This window comes from Lupinus angustifolius, chromosome LG16 (genome assembly GCF_001865875.1).
Source record: "Lupinus angustifolius cultivar Tanjil chromosome LG16, LupAngTanjil_v1.0, whole genome shotgun sequence".
NCBI classification, from domain to species: Eukaryota; Viridiplantae; Streptophyta; class Magnoliopsida; order Fabales; family Fabaceae; genus Lupinus; species Lupinus angustifolius.
Window position 1 is genome coordinate 18330881 of NC_032024.1, and position 20281 is coordinate 18351161.

At 32.8% G+C, this 20281-nt stretch overlaps 3 protein-coding genes across 4 annotated transcripts; 1 reads left to right on the plus strand and 2 right to left on the minus strand.

Annotated features, from left to right (window-relative positions):
- LOC109329485 lies at positions 1706 to 6743 on the plus strand. Of its 2 annotated transcripts, XM_019563165.1 has the most exons (5): positions 1706 to 1764; positions 2404 to 2898; positions 3526 to 4015; positions 4344 to 4425; positions 6374 to 6743. In XM_019563165.1, the coding sequence occupies exons 2-5, from the start codon at positions 2430 to 2432 to the stop codon at positions 6599 to 6601; spliced, it is 1269 nt and encodes a 422-aa protein (XP_019418710.1). In that variant the 5' UTR covers positions 1706 to 1764; positions 2404 to 2429; the 3' UTR covers positions 6602 to 6743. The 2 variants fall into 2 exon arrangements, with proteins under 2 accessions (XP_019418710.1, XP_019418709.1); XM_019563164.1 differs by lacking the exon at positions 1706 to 1764 and having other exon boundaries at positions 2328 to 2898.
- Positions 3796 to 20277, minus strand: LOC109329488 (RING-H2 finger protein ATL60-like). The gene is made up of 2 exons (XM_019563170.1): positions 18933 to 20277; positions 3796 to 3808 (listed from the first exon to the last, which is right to left on the minus strand). The coding sequence occupies exon 1, from the start codon at positions 20016 to 20018 to the stop codon at positions 19098 to 19100; it is 921 nt and encodes a 306-aa protein (XP_019418715.1). The 5' UTR covers positions 20019 to 20277; the 3' UTR covers positions 3796 to 3808; positions 18933 to 19097.
- LOC109329480 (exocyst complex component SEC10-like) lies at positions 8237 to 16547 on the minus strand. The gene is made up of 24 exons (XM_019563160.1): positions 16405 to 16547; positions 16115 to 16321; positions 15955 to 16029; positions 14881 to 14982; positions 14677 to 14727; positions 14490 to 14595; positions 14294 to 14410; positions 13843 to 13934; positions 13007 to 13175; positions 12851 to 12927; positions 12651 to 12749; positions 12462 to 12552; positions 11674 to 11759; positions 11421 to 11594; positions 11278 to 11331; positions 11060 to 11188; positions 10851 to 10943; positions 10623 to 10769; positions 10298 to 10395; positions 9875 to 9959; positions 9608 to 9666; positions 9303 to 9401; positions 9133 to 9216; positions 8237 to 8657 (listed from the first exon to the last, which is right to left on the minus strand). The coding sequence occupies exons 1-24, from the start codon at positions 16465 to 16467 to the stop codon at positions 8579 to 8581; spliced, it is 2436 nt and encodes an 811-aa protein (XP_019418705.1). The 5' UTR covers positions 16468 to 16547; the 3' UTR covers positions 8237 to 8578.

The following is a 20281-nucleotide window of genomic DNA, read 5'->3' on the forward strand; positions in this document are numbered from 1 at the left end:
AGTATATCATAAATCAAAGTTTGGCCCAAAATTTTAAATAAAAATTAAAATTGGTATGATGAGTTTTATTGAAAATGCAGGGAGTACAAAATAATTCTACATCCCTCCTTGGTATATGCTCATTTAGCTTATTTTTTAAACATAGAAACTTCTTTTTTTTAACTTTATGTGAGATAACAAACATCTACTAATGTTGGTTTAGTGGTATAAATATTACTAGAAAGAGTAAAAGTTAATAGTTCGATTCATAAGATCAACAATCCATACATCCTAAAAGAGATTAGTTCTTTACGTATAATTGTATAAATATTACTAGAAAATAACAAGCATGCTCCACAACCCCCTAGAAAACAGATTAAATATGTGGGGTTGGCAAGAGCTATACCAAACATCCTATTAGTTATTTTTTTCTTCCTTCAATTTGATCCGGTGTTATTAATATTGTACAAATTATTACATCGGTCAAAATACTAGTATAATAATACAATGATTCAAATAATATTTCATTAATTAAATCGTACACCAATTTTCCGGTTGAATAATAGTATTTAAAATATGGGTTTGATGAATTAAAGTTCACAAATCTATACTTATTTATAATATGTGACATACACTTCCAAGCCCTCTCTTCTTTTGATAATGTACTATTTTGTCTTCTTCCAAAAGCCCATCAAATCTCTTCCACATAGGATTATAGGAACATGTGTATTTGTGTCACATAAACATAAGATATAATTTATCTCTTTAAATTAATTCAGCATTTAATATGTATCTTATTTTTTATTTTATAATATATTTTAAAATGAAAACTTTTTGATGAAAGAGAAATAAGACATATATCAAATACTGAGTGAAGTTAAGAAGATAAATAATCTTATGATATGAAAAAATATTATATTCCATAAACTGATACACACAGTGTAAAGTTCTTAACTTTAAGGTCCATATAGACTTATAGACCTGTGTTTTAGGCCTCTTGTCCCATGTGAACTAACTTATTAGATATAACTGTCCTTTTAGGACACCTTAGTCAATGCTTTTACCTTCTTTAGTATGATGTTTCTCTGAATATTTGAACCACTTTCTCATGACCCACTTTTTTATAACATATCATAGGAGTATATATATACACCAGTCCTGAGAGCGACACTTATAAAATGGGTAATTACAAATCTTGAAAAAGATTAGCTCTTTACCCAAAAAGATAAAGAGATATCCTTAATAATTATTTTTATGTACATATATTTTAATATTGGAAAATGTTTTTATAGACACTACTATGTGTTCCTGTGTATTTTAGGAAATATATATGCCAAGGAAATAAAAATTTCAAAAAATACATATAAGTATCTACTATATTACATATGGTTATACAATGTTAAAAAAATTTGGTGTATAAATAAATAGTTAGTTCAAATGGGGCTTTCCTAACATATGAGTATCTATTATTTTTTAGTAAGGAACTAATCAATTTTGAGTTTATGATTATCCCTCTCAACAAGTATCGCTTCTAGGAATCGAACCTTCAACCTTAAAGATTCAGTAAAGTCTTACAAGATAATGTGATTTTTAGTTAAGAATATATTCACATTATTTATCATAAAAGTTGGACAAAAAATACTCTTAATATTGTGTTGAAATGAGTATATGTGATAATGCATATAACTACCTTCCCTATACACTATACACTCCATTTGTTCTCCTTTTTCAACTGCTATGGATCTTCAACAACCTTCTGAATTGGCATCATCACATGCACATGGGGTACATAATCATACCACATTTTGATTTTGATGTATTCAGTGTTACAAATATAATTAATTACTAAAAAAAATCGACATTTGTTAAAAGGACAGTTACACACTCTAAAAAAAATTGATTCATTACTCAAAGGTTTAGCGGATTCTATTAGTAATATAAAAAAAAGGTGGTTGTTCTTAATAAAGTAAAAACATTCTTATTCTTCTTCACCATACCATTCTTATTTTCTGATTTTCGTTCTTGAATAAGAACAATTTTTTATTATTATTAGCCAAAGGAGGGGTAAATATTGCAAGAAAAAAGTAGATGCTATAAAACTCAAATAAGAATAAAAATGATGTTTGCTATTGCAAGAAAAAATATATGTAGTTCTTATTTTATGAGAATTTATAATAAATTATAAAATAATACATATAACCCAAATAAGAATGAAATTATTATTCTAGATTTATTTGGTTATAATACATATAAGACTTATGACCCTATCTTACTCTAATTATAATCACTTTTTTTTTTCCATTACTTGAATCAAATCTCATGTTCTCATATTTGCTTCAATTATTTTCTTCCATTTATCATTGAATTCCTTAACTTTTTTCATCATAAATTGTTCCTATAATTCAATCTCTTTTATGATTCAAGAGTCACATATTGAAGGAACCAATAACATGAACAACTTATATGGCAAAAGAACCAAAGACAACAATGTCAAAAACCCATTTTCAGACACATTTCTTGATCCACTTTGCAAGCTAAATCTCAATGAAACTTCTGAATTTGTTAAGTCTTTTCCAATGTCAAATGATAACAACAACACAACTAGTAAAAGAACCTTTCTTGAGGCTTCAGTTTCAGCACAAAGTAGAAGAAAACTAGAGTCTCCAACTACACCTACTAGACCAGTTTTCAGCTTCAATAGTGTTGTTGTTGGTGGAAATCTTTCAAGAAAAAACTTTCCTTCTAAATGGGATGATGCAGAAAAATGGCTTATGAATAGTTCAAATTTTAAGCATTGTGATAACTTTAAGCAACAACAAATGGAGAAAACAAGGGTCATTCATGAAAGGGTATCTAAAGCTGTTCCAAATTTTCAAGCTTTTGATGGAATCTCATGCTCAAGTGACATAGTACTAAAAGGTGTTATCATGTTTCATAATCATTATTTGTCTCTATTCTCCTTTTGTTCTTTTATTAAGCTTCAAAAGTTCTAACTTTTTTGCTTATTTGGAATGTTTAAGGATACAATAATTCTTGCTTCAAACATGTTATAAACTTTCTAAGCCTCTTATTTCTTGGTGTTCCATGATGTTAAGCATGATGGTAATGTGTACTCATACATTTACTACTTCTAGAGAAGATCGAAATATATTTTTTTGTACTATCAAGTGTATCCCCATATTTTACGGGTAAGGAACTAATCTTTTTCGGGATGCGTGACTGCCCTTCAATGAAACTCTTGACTTTTTAGTCTTTCTGGATCTAGCGGAGCCTTATACCACTAGACTAACGCCTTGTTGATGCTGTTGGTAAAGCTTATAGTCTTTGTATGAAGTGAATAAAACCCAAATTCCTCATCCTAGTGAAGCTGCATAGTTCAATTCTACATGATTTGTTTGTGTAAACAAACTTAATTAAGCTCCTATTATGTTCATAAGCCGCATTCTCGTAAAGCCAAATAAGTTCTCTATACTCTTGGTAGTACCCAAAAAAATAGGTTCTTTGTAAACTCGTATCGAACATTGTTTTGATTGATTTGCAATGCAGATAAGTTCACAGAAAGCATAGAGCCGATTTTCCGAAATTTCAGATATTCAGAACCATCTAAAGAAGGGTTTTTGTTCACAAACCAATGTGATGAATCAATGAAAAATGCATGCACAGAAATGATTCATAATAAGGATATAGGAACAGAAATGAGTCCTCTTAGAATTTGCACAACTTCAAAATGTAACACACCATTCAAAAGTTCTTCACCTGCTAGGCATAACACTCCTGCTAGTAGCTCTGGACCATTGTCATTGTCACCAAATCACAACAATAACACAAGCTGCAATGCCGTCGATTTTATTCGGCTCGAAGAATGCCATTTTGCTAAGTTGAAACTAGGAACAACAACATATGATTCTGTCACATCACATTGGAGTTCAAGGGAAGAGGAGGAAGAGGAAGTATCGAAAAGCTTGAGACATAATGCTGATTCAGATTGCAGGACTACTACATTTGAAGAAGAGGAGAAAATCAAGTGCTGTCTCAGGTAAATTAATCGAAGGTAGCATTTGGTGCGCGAACAGAACAAGATAGAATACGATGTCGTGTTCTATTGTGTTTTGTTTTGTTTTACTCCGTTCAGTGGAACCAAAATGTTCTACTTTTCGATCTTTTGTTCTATTCTATTATGTTTATTGGATCACACACCAAACATAGAATAAGGACTATTAAACACGGAATGTTAACTCGTCTTATGTTTCGTCTTGTTCTGACATGTCTACAAAACGCAGCCGTAAAAGTCGTAGACACATTCGAGTTTAATCTGATGTGTATACTATAGGAAGATTACATTAAGATTGTAATTTGAGTTGCAGGTATCAGAGAGAAGAAGCAAAAATTCAAGCTTGGGTAGATCTCCAAAGTGCTAAAGCAGAAGCACAATCAAAAAAGCTTGAGGTACTTCGTTACCAATCTTTTTCTTATGAACTATATAGTTTGTATTCATTCAATAATCATCAATTCCAATGGAATCAGTAATAGTATGTGTTGGAACATGGTTTGATGAAAGTTATTAGTGAGAACTTTTGGGTGTGAAGAGTTTTGAAAAAAAAAAAACAAACTCCCACGATGGAGAGATGAGAAACTTGAAAAAAATCTCATGTTATAAATATAGGCATTCTCCCTTCATTATAACTCGCCTAAGTTGAATGCTTTTTCATTTTTTTCCCCTCATATTTTCCGTTGATGCATTTCTGGCAAACTTCTCCCACTTTCTTTCCATGGTACTGAGAATTGACACAAGTAGTCAAACTGTGGGCATTTCGAGAACTGACACGGATAGTTGGTAGTCAGTATTGTGGGAAAAGAATTGACACAAGTAGTCATATTGTGGGTATTTCGAGAATTGACACGAATAACCATATTGTGCGTATTTCGAGAATTGACACTAGTATTCATATTGTGGTGGTATATTCAAGATCAGTTCTTACGGTGCAGTTCCTTATAGTATGTTCAAGATTTTGACTACAATTAAATTTATGCTTCTAGTATGTTCAAGATTTTTTTTTGTTAGAACTTGAAAAATCAGTTTTTTTTGCTTCATTCTCATTTTCTTGTTCCTTGCTATTCAAGAACAACTTATCCTTAGTAATTCTAAACATTTTCACTATAATCCAAACCAATAATAATGTGCAAATACATTTATCAACTTAGGTTTATGTTTTTTTGCATGCAAGTTGTTCTTAACTATTTGTAAGTCTAGAATAGTGTGCAATGCAAGTGTGAACTAAACTTGATGGTATGAACTTTTGACTACAATCTAAAATGCTTTGCCAGATATGTTTTTTTTCTTATGTAGAGACTCATATATGTTGTATCATTAACTGTATCACTTGATATATTATTGTTTATGATTGATTGACAAAATAAATTTAAGTTAAAATATAATAATTAAGTATTTGTGTGATCAATCACAAAAAATAGCATATAGAGTGATATATTTTGTCGGACAGAAGATATGACCTCTTCTTGATACACACAAATTCTTGGACACCATTCTCATTATAATAATTCTAAACCCTCCTCTTAATTGATAAAAGAAGAAAATATTAGTTTCTTGACTAGTCCACACTTTCTCAATTCCAATACATCTCCACAACCATGCTACCCTTTTAATAAAAAATGATTACAAATCTCAAAAGTTATTCTGTAAATATTCCTAAATCAAATTATCAACGAGGGCGTTGGTTCAGTCGTGTAAGGCTTCACTAGATCCCCAAATGTTGAAATAGGCCAAATGTCAAAGGTCCAACTCGTATGAGTGACATTTATTGAGAGAGATAACTACACATCAAAAAAAGATTAATTCCTTACTAATAAGTAGGGATACCCTATACCAAAACAAATTAGGGAGCACATGTGATCATTATGGTTAGAAATTTGTGGTATCTTGAAACCATGTAGTATCTAAGTTGAATTGATAAGAGTTATAGTTGCACTTTATGTCCTTGATTTCTTTTATTTACTTTTACTAGTGTGTATACAACATGTATAAAACTTGTCTGAACATATCAAAGGTCAAAGAGGCATTATTAACTTATAGTAAATCATTCTAGGAATATAGCAAGACCATAGTTTTAAATTGATTGCGGTAATTGATGCCGTTGCAGTTATGATCGATAACTATTAAGCTAATATAATATTGTAACAACAATTGTAGTTATAATATTACGGTTGATTATGTCTTAACCAAAACATTGCAGATATAACATTAGAGTGCTAGATAAGAATTTCTCTTTATTAAGTTCTCAAAGAGTAAACATAAATCTGCTTAAAAATATTACTTGTGATTAACAAAGTTGAAAAACAATGAAACTAAGTAAAGTTGTTGAAACTATTGGTTTAGGTGAAAATACAAAAGTTGAGATCAAACTTAGAAGAGAAGTTAATGAAGAGGAAGGAAGTGGTTCAAAGAAAAGCTGAGGAGTTAAGAGCAACAGCTAGAGAACAACACTTTGAACAAAGCCAGAAGGCCACAGAACAAGCCCAAAAGATCATTATGAACCAACATAACACTATAGTTTCAGCCCATAATTCTTGTGGTTGCTTCCCAAGCAATAACAATCATCACTAAAAGCAGTAGAATTCTCGAAACAGTCTCTTCGTTTGCAGGATAAGGTTGCATATATCTAACTTCCCGATACCTTACTAAGTGAGAGTGTCGTGCACTGGCAGTTCTTTATTGAACATATATAGTAGAATATTAATCTCTTGCCTCTTGCATATTTGAGGGATTTTTGTTACAATATAATGTCATTGAATTTCTTTATCTTTATTAGTAATCAAGAAGCGTAGTTTTGAAAATATTTCTTACCATATATTATATTTTTCCTTATCAATGTGAACGTTCACTAGGATATTCCCTAGCTTCATTCATCAAAAGTTGTAACAACTCAACAAAAAAATCTCAACAATGTCACAATAATTTAATGATATGTTTGCATGGATGAAACAAGAAGAAAGAATGAAATAAGTAGAAATCAACGAGAAATTGATCCAGTAGTATAAGACCAAATACCAATATAAGATGACAACGGTTTTCAAAATAAGGTGTATGATCCAACTTGTCGACTTTTAAATTGTTATTGCAAGACTTCCTTTATAACAAACTTAATATGTTGTAAGTGAAATTCATTCATTATGCGATTTTGATAACGATAATGGTGACGACAATGATAGTAGAAATGATAACGATGTTGTCAGTGTAAGACTTTATAGTAGCAAAGATGGGGGAAAGACCATTATGATAGTGGCCATAATGAAGATAGTAGAAATGATTGTTGAAGCGTTAAAAGTCTCATTTAATTGAGAGTCTTTTATTAGTTCTCACTTCTTGAATTACAATACTTAGGATTTAGATTAAGAAATGAGAAGACAATTTATTTAGTCATATCTCAATTCCTTTGAAATGTTACTGAGGAATTAGACTTCTAAATTTGCAAGGGTACACTGAACCTGAAATTTTAAATCTTAGGTTTGAGTTCCAATTCTAATGTAACCAACAACACTGAAGATAATCCTGTTAAACACAAGCCTCCAAACAAAGGATTCTATGTTTTAACAAATGATTTTAACTTGTTAACAAATAGTATGAAATTTTGATGGTGATAATGTATAGATAAAATATGGTGGAGAAATGAAGAAACATTTAATGTCATGCACGCAAGATTCTCTGCCAATAGAGAACTAATTTGCTTTATTGAGTCATCCTATAAAATATTTGTTTCTTAGAGAATATATTCTCTTATTTCAAGGATATAATTATTATCTCCTATTTAGATAAACATTTTAACATCCCACACTTGGGTGAAATATTCTTAGGATTTAATACGTATAAATATTTTTTATACTGTGACCAAACTATTCACCATTGATTTATTAACCATCATTGACTGTCAAACAAAAGTAATACAAATCAATAGTGGATAATATACTGACAGCGTAAAAAACTTTACACTATTAGTGCACAGATTTTAAACTCTTATGCTTATTCTTGCTTGTGATTGTTTCCATATCATTTTTAAAGAGTGTAAAATCTGTACACTGACAGTGTAAAGATTTATACACATGCACACTATTATTCACCCTTCATTTGGATTACTTTTTTTGAAAAGTCAACAATAATTAAACATCAATGGTAGATGATACAATGACAGGGTATAAATCTTGTACACTGTCAGTACATACATCTTTTTCTCTTCCATAAATCTAGCACCCAACACCCACTTGGTATCAAATATCAACCACAATGTCATTGTTTAATCCTCAAAATTAATTACATGGACCATAAAGGATTAAAACATTTTACCCTTGCAAAGAAAGTTTTTGGAACAATGCATTAAAAACATACAGATACCCCACCTGGTTTTCCTTCCTAATGATGCCTTCAAAAACACGAATTGCACTCAATTTTGTAGGAACTAAAATTGTTCAACTTTGTCTATTGAAACCATGAAATCAATTTAACTTGAGTGTTTCCCTAACCTTGAAACAGGTGAACAGAGACTTTAAGTTCTGGAGGGAATTCTAGATCAAAGTCCCATTCATGTTTTCAACTAGAGCTTGGCCACAAGGAACTCAGTTTAGCTGCAAGCTTTGCACTTTTGTAGTCTTCCCTAAGCTGAATAAATCTGCACAACAGAGAAAATAAATTTTTCATTGTCTTACTTATTTATTTGTTTTGGGGGTATCTACCAATAAATTCAGAACATATATAAAAAAAACAGCTATGTGCACGAGGCTCCACATCAAAGCAAGTTCCTTAAAATTGGTGGCCACCCCATGCATGTAAGATTGGTTTCAAGTCAATTTACTGGGCCACCCAATGAAACTGGAGAGATGAGAACGACATTTCTTATACCATTTTTTTGTACTACCAAGGGTATCCACCTTACTTTATCGGTAAAGAACTAATCCCTGTCGGGTTGCGTAGTTGTCTCTCTCAACAAGTGTCACTACTAGGAATCGAATCCCTGACCTTTTGATCTTTCTGATGATTTAGCGCGGCCTTACACCACTAGACCAATGCATTGTTATACCATTTATGGACATAATAAGAAGCAAGAAACCATAAATAGTGGCATTAATAAGTCCAATGTTATATACCTTTGTGCATCTTTACGAATACTAGGGGTACCCTCGAACAAAGTTGCAAGACTCTCAGGAGCGACAATAAAGACATTGGCCAGTCTGCAGAGAATGATAGAGGAATTAGTTTTAAAACAATGAGGCAGCGAGGTAAATTTGAAAATTTTGGCATATGCCATGGAACTTACATGCCCAACAGTTCAAATTTTTCATCAACAGAAGGAGCATTGAAACTTCGGACGAATTCTCCATATTCAGTTATGTCACGCTTCAGTCGCAATCCCCCACTGCAAAGTGACCCATGTTATACAACAATCAGAAGAATGTTATACAAGTTGTTAATGCCATATATCATGGTCATAAAGTGCTATAAAAATAAGAATTGTGAAACTGGAAAAGTAAAAACACTTCCCTCTATACCACAAAAAATAGGTGTCTAAGAGAGCAAAGAATGTGAACGATTTTTTCCACGTCAAAGCAACGTGCCAATTACCTTGGATTAAAAGTAAATTTCTGCCAATGGTTTAGCAGCACCTTGTGCAAGCGATTCCCCTAAAATACAAAACATACCATGTCACCAATGAAATTCTGATAAAAATCAAGCACTAATATCCAATACCATAATATAACATGCCCCACAGTTCAGTGTTTCCCTGCGCATTGCAGCATGTGACAGTGACCTCATATCACAAAATTGTGCTTTGCATCATAAATAATCACATGCAAGGCTAATTCAAGGATTTGAAATAAAATGGCTTACCAACTCAGTCAGGAATGCTTGTTTGTTAAGACCTTCCAGAGCAGTGAATGCAGATTCGAGTACACGAGAAAGATATGCCACAACCCTGACAGAGAAAGCCAGAGATCCTTGTTAGCAATATAAAGATACAACAACAACAACCAAGCCATCATCAAGCCAATAGAAAGATCAAGAAATAAAAATAAAGATACTGTTAATTTTGCTCTAACACATAATTCGTTAAGCAGTCATCATCAACATACATAAAATTCAAATGTGGAATCTATTCCAAATAACATTGAGATCTGAAACTCTCCATATTCATTATAGAAAGATGTATTAAGAATAAAATTATAAAATTTCATAGACTCGGTAAATAAGACCACAGAAAATATCGACGTTGTTAACACCAATACTATCTTGAATTCTTCAAGATATATCCACCTTGTGCATGCACTGGTTGGCCGGTGATCAGGAAGAATTCCATCATCAGGTAATCGATATTCTGTAGCCTTTTGCTCGGCAGAAAGCAACCGCTCCACCTGCATAATGGTTTAAAGTGGAAAATTTATGATTTTAGCATTCAACCTTCATAGCACAAAAAAACATTAGAAAATTCCTAGACTATGGAAAAATCCCACTATACGTGGATAATTATGCACAGAGTAGCCATTAGCAACAGTTGGAAATAAAATATACTTGAAGCAGAGAAGGAAGTTTGAAGTAGTGACCTTTGGCTATTGCAAACCATATTATAAGCACAACTAACCTCAGCCATCACTGTTTCGATGCACTGTTGTAATCCTCTGTAAGCAGCAGCCTCTGCACTGGACATTGCTGTTGCCATTTCCTCACAAGAAGCAGCATGTGCACCATCCACTGGAAGCAAAAGCCGAGATATAGAATTTGCAAAGTACTGCATAAAAGTATTCATTTCAGTTCTTGAGTTCTCTCTTTTTAGTTACTCTATATATAAGATCAAGGGTCCACATTATACTTGTTGAATAATCGCTACACTGCTGCCAGAACGTTGGACAGAAACCATGAAAGATCTGAAACTGCTTTCACCAGCAGCAGCTGCTGCCTCTGCCTGAAAACATCAAAAAAAAATCTTCGATATGTTCAGTTAGCTGTGCGCGTATTTTATACTACTATATCAAAAGCAAATAATTCAAACATAAACATGTAAAAAGTCCATGTAATTACAGCAGATGCAGCTGCAGCAGCCACTCTGCGGCTAACACTTGTACCGAGCACAAATCTTTCCCTCAAATTAGCGGCTTCAGTAAGGCTGTCCCTAGCCCGTTCAAGCCCATCTGCTATGTATTGACTGACCTATAAAAGTATAAAATACACAATAAACAACCAATAAAACAAGGTCCAGTATACAACATGTAAAATAAAGTGTTGATTAATTTACTTACTTGGTCTAGAAGGCAAGTAAACACTGCTTTTACATTGGTTGCAAGGGTAGTAGGCTGTAAAAGGATAAACACATCAATAATAACAAGGGTCTAAATATCAATATCAAATTAAAATGTTGTATCTCCCATGAAAAGGCATTTACCTGAGACGAAAAGAGATTGCATCTGGAGATTGCTTCTTCATTCCAACGCACAAACTCTGTCACAACGGTGACAGATATTTGCTGCTGAGACGAAGCTACTGAAGCTCCTTTTGAGTGCCCAATAGTTCCAGATGAATCAGATATCTGTTGGTTTTCAGCTCGCAACTCCTCCATCTGCATTGCATTAACCCGCATAACGACTTTTGCAATCATATCCAATACGGAAGAGGAAAAAGTTAAAACAATTGCAAACCTTTGCTCTGTATAATTGTGTAAGAGATGTTTGCTCATATTCAGGGTATTCATCCTTGTGACTTGAAAACAATGACTCTGTCAGACCTGAACCATCGGAGAACTTATCTTTTTGAGTAACTTGATGAGATGTTTCAATCATTATAATTTTTAATATTTAGCACAAAGCACAAATGACCAGAGGACTATTTAACAATTCATTAAAAGGCGTTAGATTTTATCCACCAAATTGGCTATACATTAAACATTAGTAATACACGAAAGAAGCATAGCTATCAGCAGTGGACATTCATAAAATGGGGAAAAGATAAAAACAAGGAAGACAAAAGCCATACTTGAAAATTACAATGAGGCTGCTAGAGAATATGGAATTTCAGTATTGACCAGCATCTTACATTATTGATAAGCCATACAATAATCAAATAGGCAAAACTTCCAATAAAAATTAAACCATAAACAAAAGCTATTGCAAAGCAAGAAGTATGAAAAAACATAAGTTTCTAACCCTTTTAATAACTCTATGGCAGGGTCCCCATATTATTGGCAAGCGCCATCCTTAAAAAAATATGAGTGCACTTGGTGTTATGTCTTGCTTACAAAGCCATTTATTTTTAATTTACCAGAAAATACCATAGTAAACACTAAGCAGACAATATGGGACCTTATAGCATAACCAGCATCTAAGTTACAAAGTCATTGTTCTTTAAGGGATGAGGTCAACATTCTAAAATGAAGAAAATCAGGCACAAATTGAACAATTATTATTTTAATTTAAAGTTTATACGTTACCCTCAACATCCAAATCACCGCACCCCACAGCCCGCAGATCTCTAGCAAGTTCTTGTGTCTTTTCATATGCCACTGCCAGCACTCTAAGATACTGAAACCTCAAGTCAAATACAAATCACATTGAGATCAGTCTGCCTCTAAACTGCACTTGGGAGACAATTATGAAGGAAGTTGAATAATAACACTCACTAGTAGTATTCCACCTTCCTCCATGGAAGGTAAAGTCACAAGAGATGGTTTCACTAATAATTTGTCCAGAAGGGCTGTAATTCTCTGCTCTAGAACTCGCTGCACATAGAATTATAAGAAATAAGTTTGGATAAGCATATACCAAACTATTCTATCTCTTTAAAGTCACATTATGAAGTGAAGGACATGATCTTTGGTACCTGAACTAAAATTGACATAACTTCATTGGGCGAAGGGAATACAGCCATGATTGTTGCTGCCTCTCTACGAACAGTATCTGTAACAAATTGTCATGTGATCACTGATTCAGAAAAGAAATTATACTTTTTACAAGCAGAAGACATTATACTTCAAACCTGTAATTTCTCTGTACAAGGAAGAAAGCCCACGAGCAACATCACCAGGACTAGCTTGAACAGCTTGCTCACCGAGAACCAACCTAGTGTCTGCATTCATTATTTCCACATCAATAAACATTGGACGTGTTGCCACATAATGTTGCATGGCACTTGTACCCCTGTTGAACTGCATTGCAAAGACTAATTTAGTGAAATGGACTCATTCATATAAAAATTAAACATATGATATAGTTTTAGATGCACTAAAACTTGTGAACACTTACATCTCCACTACAAGCAACGTTTGCTGCAACCATAGAAGGTAAAGGAGAAACGTTTGAATGTAACCTTTCAAAGTACTAAATGTAGCCTACAAATCATTAATTGAGGCTTGAACTCTATCTACAAGTGTTAAAAATTCCAACTATGACTTGATTCAACATGCTGATACCTAACACAATGATAAAATTCCATGTAGTGCTGGTAACATTACAACATCTAGCAAATTACAAAGCCAAAAATACATAGTTTCCTAAGAAATCAGCAGCAAGGAAATCTTTCATGTCACATTTCCAACAATTGTTTCAAATACTTGACACTGCAATTAAGAATGAAATACTTCAGCACAACTGCTGCGCAAATGAAGTAGATGACATTGACAGCGGAGATACAGAGAAGGTGAAGGTGAAGTATTACTGAAAAATGTGACAGGCATTTCAGAAAGTAACAAACTATGACAAAAAAGTATATCCTCAAATGTGTTCATAGGTACTTATAAGAAACCTAGACACATACCAAAAAGATATACAATGTAATGCACTGAGCTTCGTTCAGGTACAACAAAGCTTAATTACCTGAGACAAAATTTTTGCACATTCTGCCATTGTGGTCAATTCCCTTTTCTGAGAGGCAGCATCAAACCGAGCTAGCAATCTGTTCTCCAGTTCTGAAGATATAAATGAAGAATTATGGAAAATATAATACTAAGGAAACCCAAAAGTCAGGACTTGACTTATATGGGATGCCACTAGGATAAAAAAAATCATAAAGTATATCGAACATTTATTCAATATATAATTTTTAGCTGATTGCACAAAATTAGGAAGGAAAAAAAATCAGAACTAGACAAACAATTTATGAAATAAGCTCACAGAACATAAAAATCCTGTTTAGAATAAGGAACCTTATAGTTCATAATATTCTAGTGCGAGAATGATAATGTATTGCAGCTTTAATGGGAATTGTATTTAACCTTAGTTTATTTAATTAATTCCATTAGACAAAATAAAACTACAAATCACCGACCATTACAATACTCCTGTAGATTAGCAACTGCAACTTCTAATCCTCTGCTAGCAGCTGCATTTCCTGTCACTGATGAGGCTATGCCTTGTCTTCCAATATCTTCTTCGGCAAATGACCCTGAGATAGACAGGATTAGCATATGAGTATTGTAATCTGGTTAATGAATTATTGCAAAAAAATATATAAGGCATCCTACGTAATTTCTGGGCAACTGAAGCAGCCTCGGCAACACGGCTATCATCAGAAAATAGAGGTGAAAGCTCCATTAGAACTCCTGGGCTGCTGTTGAACTCCATTAAGTACTGCAGATATCAAATCAACCTTATAGGTCAATTTCTGAAAGTGAATGGCTGTATAAGCAAAATGAACGTAGTGATATTTACTTTTATCAGGTCAATTGTTTGACTGGCAGTTTCCCGCTGAGCATCTGCACTCTGACAAGACAAGAGTTAAGAGTATAAGTAATAAGACTATATTCAATAGTAGTAGGGCTATATTTCAAACATAAATCAGTAACTAATACGCATAAGTAATGTGAGATCGAAACTCATTTTCGGAAAAATGAATGAAGCTCTAAAGAACTGTACCTGGAGATGATCTCCAATCTTAGCAGCAGTCTGGCCAACACTTGAAATACGTGTATCCAGCCTCGCAAAGCTATCAAACAATCCATCCACACCTTTCTCCAGCTGAAAACAATATAAAGACATATGCATGAAGATTTAACAGATCATTCAAAATGTTCTAATATGCATTGCATCAAGTTTTCTGAAATACAGTTAAACTGTTGAGAAAACACGAACACAACAACCAAGATTTTCCCCACTAGGTAGAGTAGTTACATGGATCAAACTACTCCACATAATGACCTGCCATAAACCATGTGTATAGAGAAACCATTTACATCTAAATTCTACATGATGTCTATAGTTTTTCCTGGTCTTTGTCTACCTCGAACAATTGGTCAACACTCCATCTAATCTACTCTCCTTACTAGGGTGGGTTTCTAGTCTTCTACAGCAAGAGTGAATCCCTAAAACATCTATTGGGAGGCCAAATATAGAAAATATATACATATGTAATGGCCCCTAGATCTGCCCCTGCATTTCAACAGGCCTTCTCCAACAGATTATGAATCGTGAGTGTGCGGGTTCCACAACACGCTCCGCCCCTACACTGTTTCCTTCTCCTTTCTTCCCCTCCCCCCTTGAACCAAGAAAATAAAACCCTTCTAAATAGTTTCACCTCTAGCAATTAGACTATTCTAGTACTCTTTGTTTGGTCTACTCTCCTTACTAGGATGGGCATCTACTTGTGTTCTCCACACATATTATGTTAAATAAACTAGAAAAGGAAAACCTCACTTCCAACCAAACAGATCCCAAATGACAACTCGAACATAAAGCTATCAATCAATCTATATACACCTTTCTCTAGCCGAAAACAACACCAAAAAAACACACACATGAATATCTAACAGATAAATCCAAATTCAAAATCGTTCTAATATGCATTGTGTCGAGTTTCCAGAAATACACATATAAACCATTGAAATAGCAAATTATATAAAACAAACTAAATTAAAAAAAAAAGGAAATCAAAACTCCAAGTCCCAACAACAGATCCCTAATGAGTAATAACAATTCATAAACATCACTAACCTCAGCAAGCGTCTTCCGATGCCTTGAATCTTGTACAGTAACATCCTTCTTAAGATTATGGAGTCTCCCATCAATCTTCCTCATTCAAAAAATCAAACAATTAACCTAAAAACTCAATTGAATTAAGAGCTAAAGTGATAAAAAAAACTACAATAAAAACCTGATTACGAAGCTGAAGTAGCTCTTGACAAGAATCATGGAAGAGAGAAACGAGGTTATCAACTTCAGGAAACAAAGGAGTTGTTGAAATTGAAAGACCTGGTTGTGTAGCATTGTATTTTAACGAAGAATCTTCAGATGAATCACGAAACGAAGGAAGAAGATCGTTGACTAAGTTTCCGAACAATGAATCAAATGAAAATTCACCCTAAAAATGCGTAACACAAGTAAGAAATTGGTTGAAAATAAAATTGAGAGTAATTGAAGAAATAGATCGATGAGAATTGATACCTTGAAATCATCGATATCGAGAATGAGTGGTGGTGAAGCAGTTACAGATTTGAGTTCTCTCATCGTTTTGTTTATTACTTTTTTCTCAAACAAAACAACGTTCAATGGAAGAAGAAGAAGAAGAAATAGTATTAGGGTGTTATGTAAATTGTGAAGCGTGAAAGTGATTATTTCATTAATCGCTTATGGCTTATGCATAACTTAATTATTACTCTACTTTATTACTAGCTATGTTTTCAAAATAATTGTGTAAGAAATGAAATTAATTTTATTACAAGTTGAAAAAGTTGTTTTTTTTTTCTATTTTATTATTTCTTTAGTCATTTACTTTGTCTATAAAAGAATAAACAATTCATTCCCTCTTGAAATTTAGGAATAGTTATTTGAAACAAACTTTTATTTTTTGAGTGAATAGTTATTTGAAAAGAGAGCATGTGTTATTTTGGAGTTAGATTTACATTTTGAATATTTTGATTTTTAGGTATTTTATCTAGTTTTTTTTTGTATTATCAATAGTATTTCCTCATCTTTAGGTAAGAAATTAATATCTCCCAACAAATGTTGCTTTCGATAATCAAACATTTGATATTTTAATCGGGATCTTACATCATTATATCAATGTCTGGTTGATAGGTAGGTTTGATTATGGAGTACAACTATATTTTAGAGATTAATTAAATGCTTGAAAATAAAACAAATTTCTATTTGATTCAATAAACAAGTTTTATGGAACAATTCTTCATGGTAGTGGAGGATCTTGGTTCTTATTATGGTTGTGATATTTGTTGCATTGTGGGATAAGTGTTGAAGCTAATGATGATATTGATAAGTTTATTATGAGGGGTGAATTGTTGATTGTATTAGTCTTCAGAGATAATGTACTTTATCGGCGGGTTCAACTGAGAAACCAAATCGCACCCCATATTGATATGATATGGTAATTAGACAATTGATCATAACTGGAAAATACGATCAAGAACATTTTGCTTACAAAAATTTATATTTTTATAATATAACTTATCAAGGATTGAAACCTTTAACCTTATAATAATTGTTTGTAACATGCTTAGTTGGATAACGGGTATGTGTGATTTAATTAGTAAATTATCACTTTAATAACACTTATGATATTAGATAACACGAGTTTGTTTTTGTATTACATATGATATATCCTTAGGAACTAATCCATTTTGGTAAGTAATCAATATATTTTTGTCGCTTCTAGGAATCAGATATTTATTTTTTGATCTTTTTATGATCTAACAATGTCTTATATTATAGATCAACGTATTTTTGTTAAATAAATTCTTTGTTTATGTGGGATCATGTGCTCAACTTTTGACTGTTACATCTTGTTTGTATTGTCTAGCCTAGGATTTGGTGAAAATCAAAGACAGAAATTTCAGAGAAGTCATGTGAATAGCCACATGATGTTACAATATATTTAAACTTTTAACTTTTTTTTATCAGATAAAATTGTTAGATACTGAAAATAGTTAGAGGATGACATAAGAAACATAGAAAAGTAGGTAACAAAGTTAAGTGGATGATGTGCTGACAGTGCTGTTAACACCTGAATTCTTAAAGTTGGTGAGTTGCATGCTTTTTTTCTTATTTATATCATGTGATTTATATGATGAGATTCAAAGAGTTAAGATATTAAATTTGATACTTAATTGATAATTCAGTAGTGGTAATTACTTTATGACATGTTTACTTTATAGGTCTTAAATCTTTCAAAGACCTCGGAGGTTTGGATGTTCGTCTTGGGAGGATTGTGGATAATATTCGTCTCTTTCTTAAGAAGGACTGGTCTATGAAATTGCACCATATTTGATAGGAGGGGAATATGTTTGCTGATTTTATGTCCAAGATTAGTCAAACTAATATTTGTAGTGTTAGACATTAGGACTCTGTCCCTCTAGATGGGGTTCATATCTTTCATATGGACAGATTATCTTTATTGTAATTTGTTTCCTTTTATTTCCTGTGTACAAAAAAATGATTGTTTCTTAGAGCATTCTATCCACCTAGGCCATGAAAACAGTACACAAAATAACATTGCTTCCTATATTGTTTTTTTCTTCTATTCTAACAGTTTGTATTATATTCTAATTAGAGACATTATTAGCTTAATAGATTATGAATCATGCTTAATTATATCAATTTATAGCATGTTTGGATTGACAAATCACTTGATGAAGAAACAAAGCTCATGAATACATAAAGTACCATAAAGCAAAGTTAATTGTTTGTGAAGCATGTTTTAAGGATGATTCACCCTTTTTTCAATACATACTTACTAATTTATAAGATATAACGAGACCTTACACTACTAAATTAATACCTTTTTGATATTGCACCAAACTTATTGCAAAGAAATATCAAAATTGAAACAATTTGCAGTAATAATTCAATAAAATTCATCCTCAAAATAAAAGAAATTGGCTCGTTCTACTGTAATACTACAAAGAACCTTATACTTTATACAATTATTATTCTCCTTGGCTATTATCAGCACAAGTAACTTTGCATGCTCACTATGCAAGAGGAGCTACATCTGAAGAATAGTTAAATCACATTGTTATTCAGCTTTTACATATTCCTACACTTTTCAATCACTAGTTGTTGCCTTACTTCATATATACACATATATAATAAAAAAATAATCAATGAAGACCATTGCCAAATTTCTACCTTGCTGTTTCCCCATCTTGTTCCACATCCACATAACTCGAACTCATAGGATACAACCTTCTATCTCTGCTTAAAAGCCTCTTCAATGATCTTAGCCTTGCGGATATCGGCGATTTCAAATCATCTTCAGCAAACCCACTTGCAGAAGTTGATACAAAGGATGAAGTGGTCTCACTTGGTATATCAATCACCAACCTTCCATCATGTCTATTACTACTACTATAACTAGTACTAGTGCTAGTACTTGTAGTAGAATTACTACTACTACTTTCTTCTAAAAGTGTACCAATAGAACTATTAACTTGAGTTTGGTTCCCCCAAATAAGAACATTTATAGGAAAAGTTGGAGAATTTTCTGCTTCTTCTTCTAATGATTCATTATCTGAGGCATTTTGTTCATGATTTGAACCACTATTATCACAAGACTTACATGATTCAAAACCAATAGGGTCCCTACAAAGAGGACATGTAGAATGTGATTGAAACCACATATCAATACAATCTACATGAAACCCATGATTGCATTTAGGTAAAAATCTTGTTTTTTCTCCTTCAACAACATCACATAAACAAACTGCACATTCCAAACCATCCTTAAACTCTTGAGATTGGAACACTAATATGGGCAGTGACCTAAGCACTAAAGGGTCAAGTCCCTTCCTAAGGGCACCATTGGTGGGTGGTTCTTGGCCAGGGGAAAAGATAAAGCGGCGGCGGCGGTGGCGGTTTGAGTTAGGAGCAGTGGCTTCTCCACCAATACTTAAGCAGAATTTTGCATAGAGGTGGATGAAAAGAGAGATTACAACAATCATGAATAAGATTATTACACCCATTATCATGATTTTGCTTGTTACTTCAACTGCAGGAGATTCAGATTCAACTAAATTCTCAGATGATATTGAAGAAGTTTCATCCATTGTTAAAAATTTAAAGAACACACTCAAAGTTTAGAACTTTATACAAAATCAGCAATACCCAGATGCAAATAACACTCTAGAGTGAAATTGGGGAGCTAAGAAAATCAGAAAATGAGAAATACCCAGATGAAATTTCACTATAAAGATTCAAACTTTGTAGAAAAAAGAGAAAACCCAAGAAGGGAATGAAATGGGAAGTGATGAATGAGAAGAAAAAGTTTAAATGGAGAAAATGCAAAGAGAAGAAGAAATTGGGTTTGGTT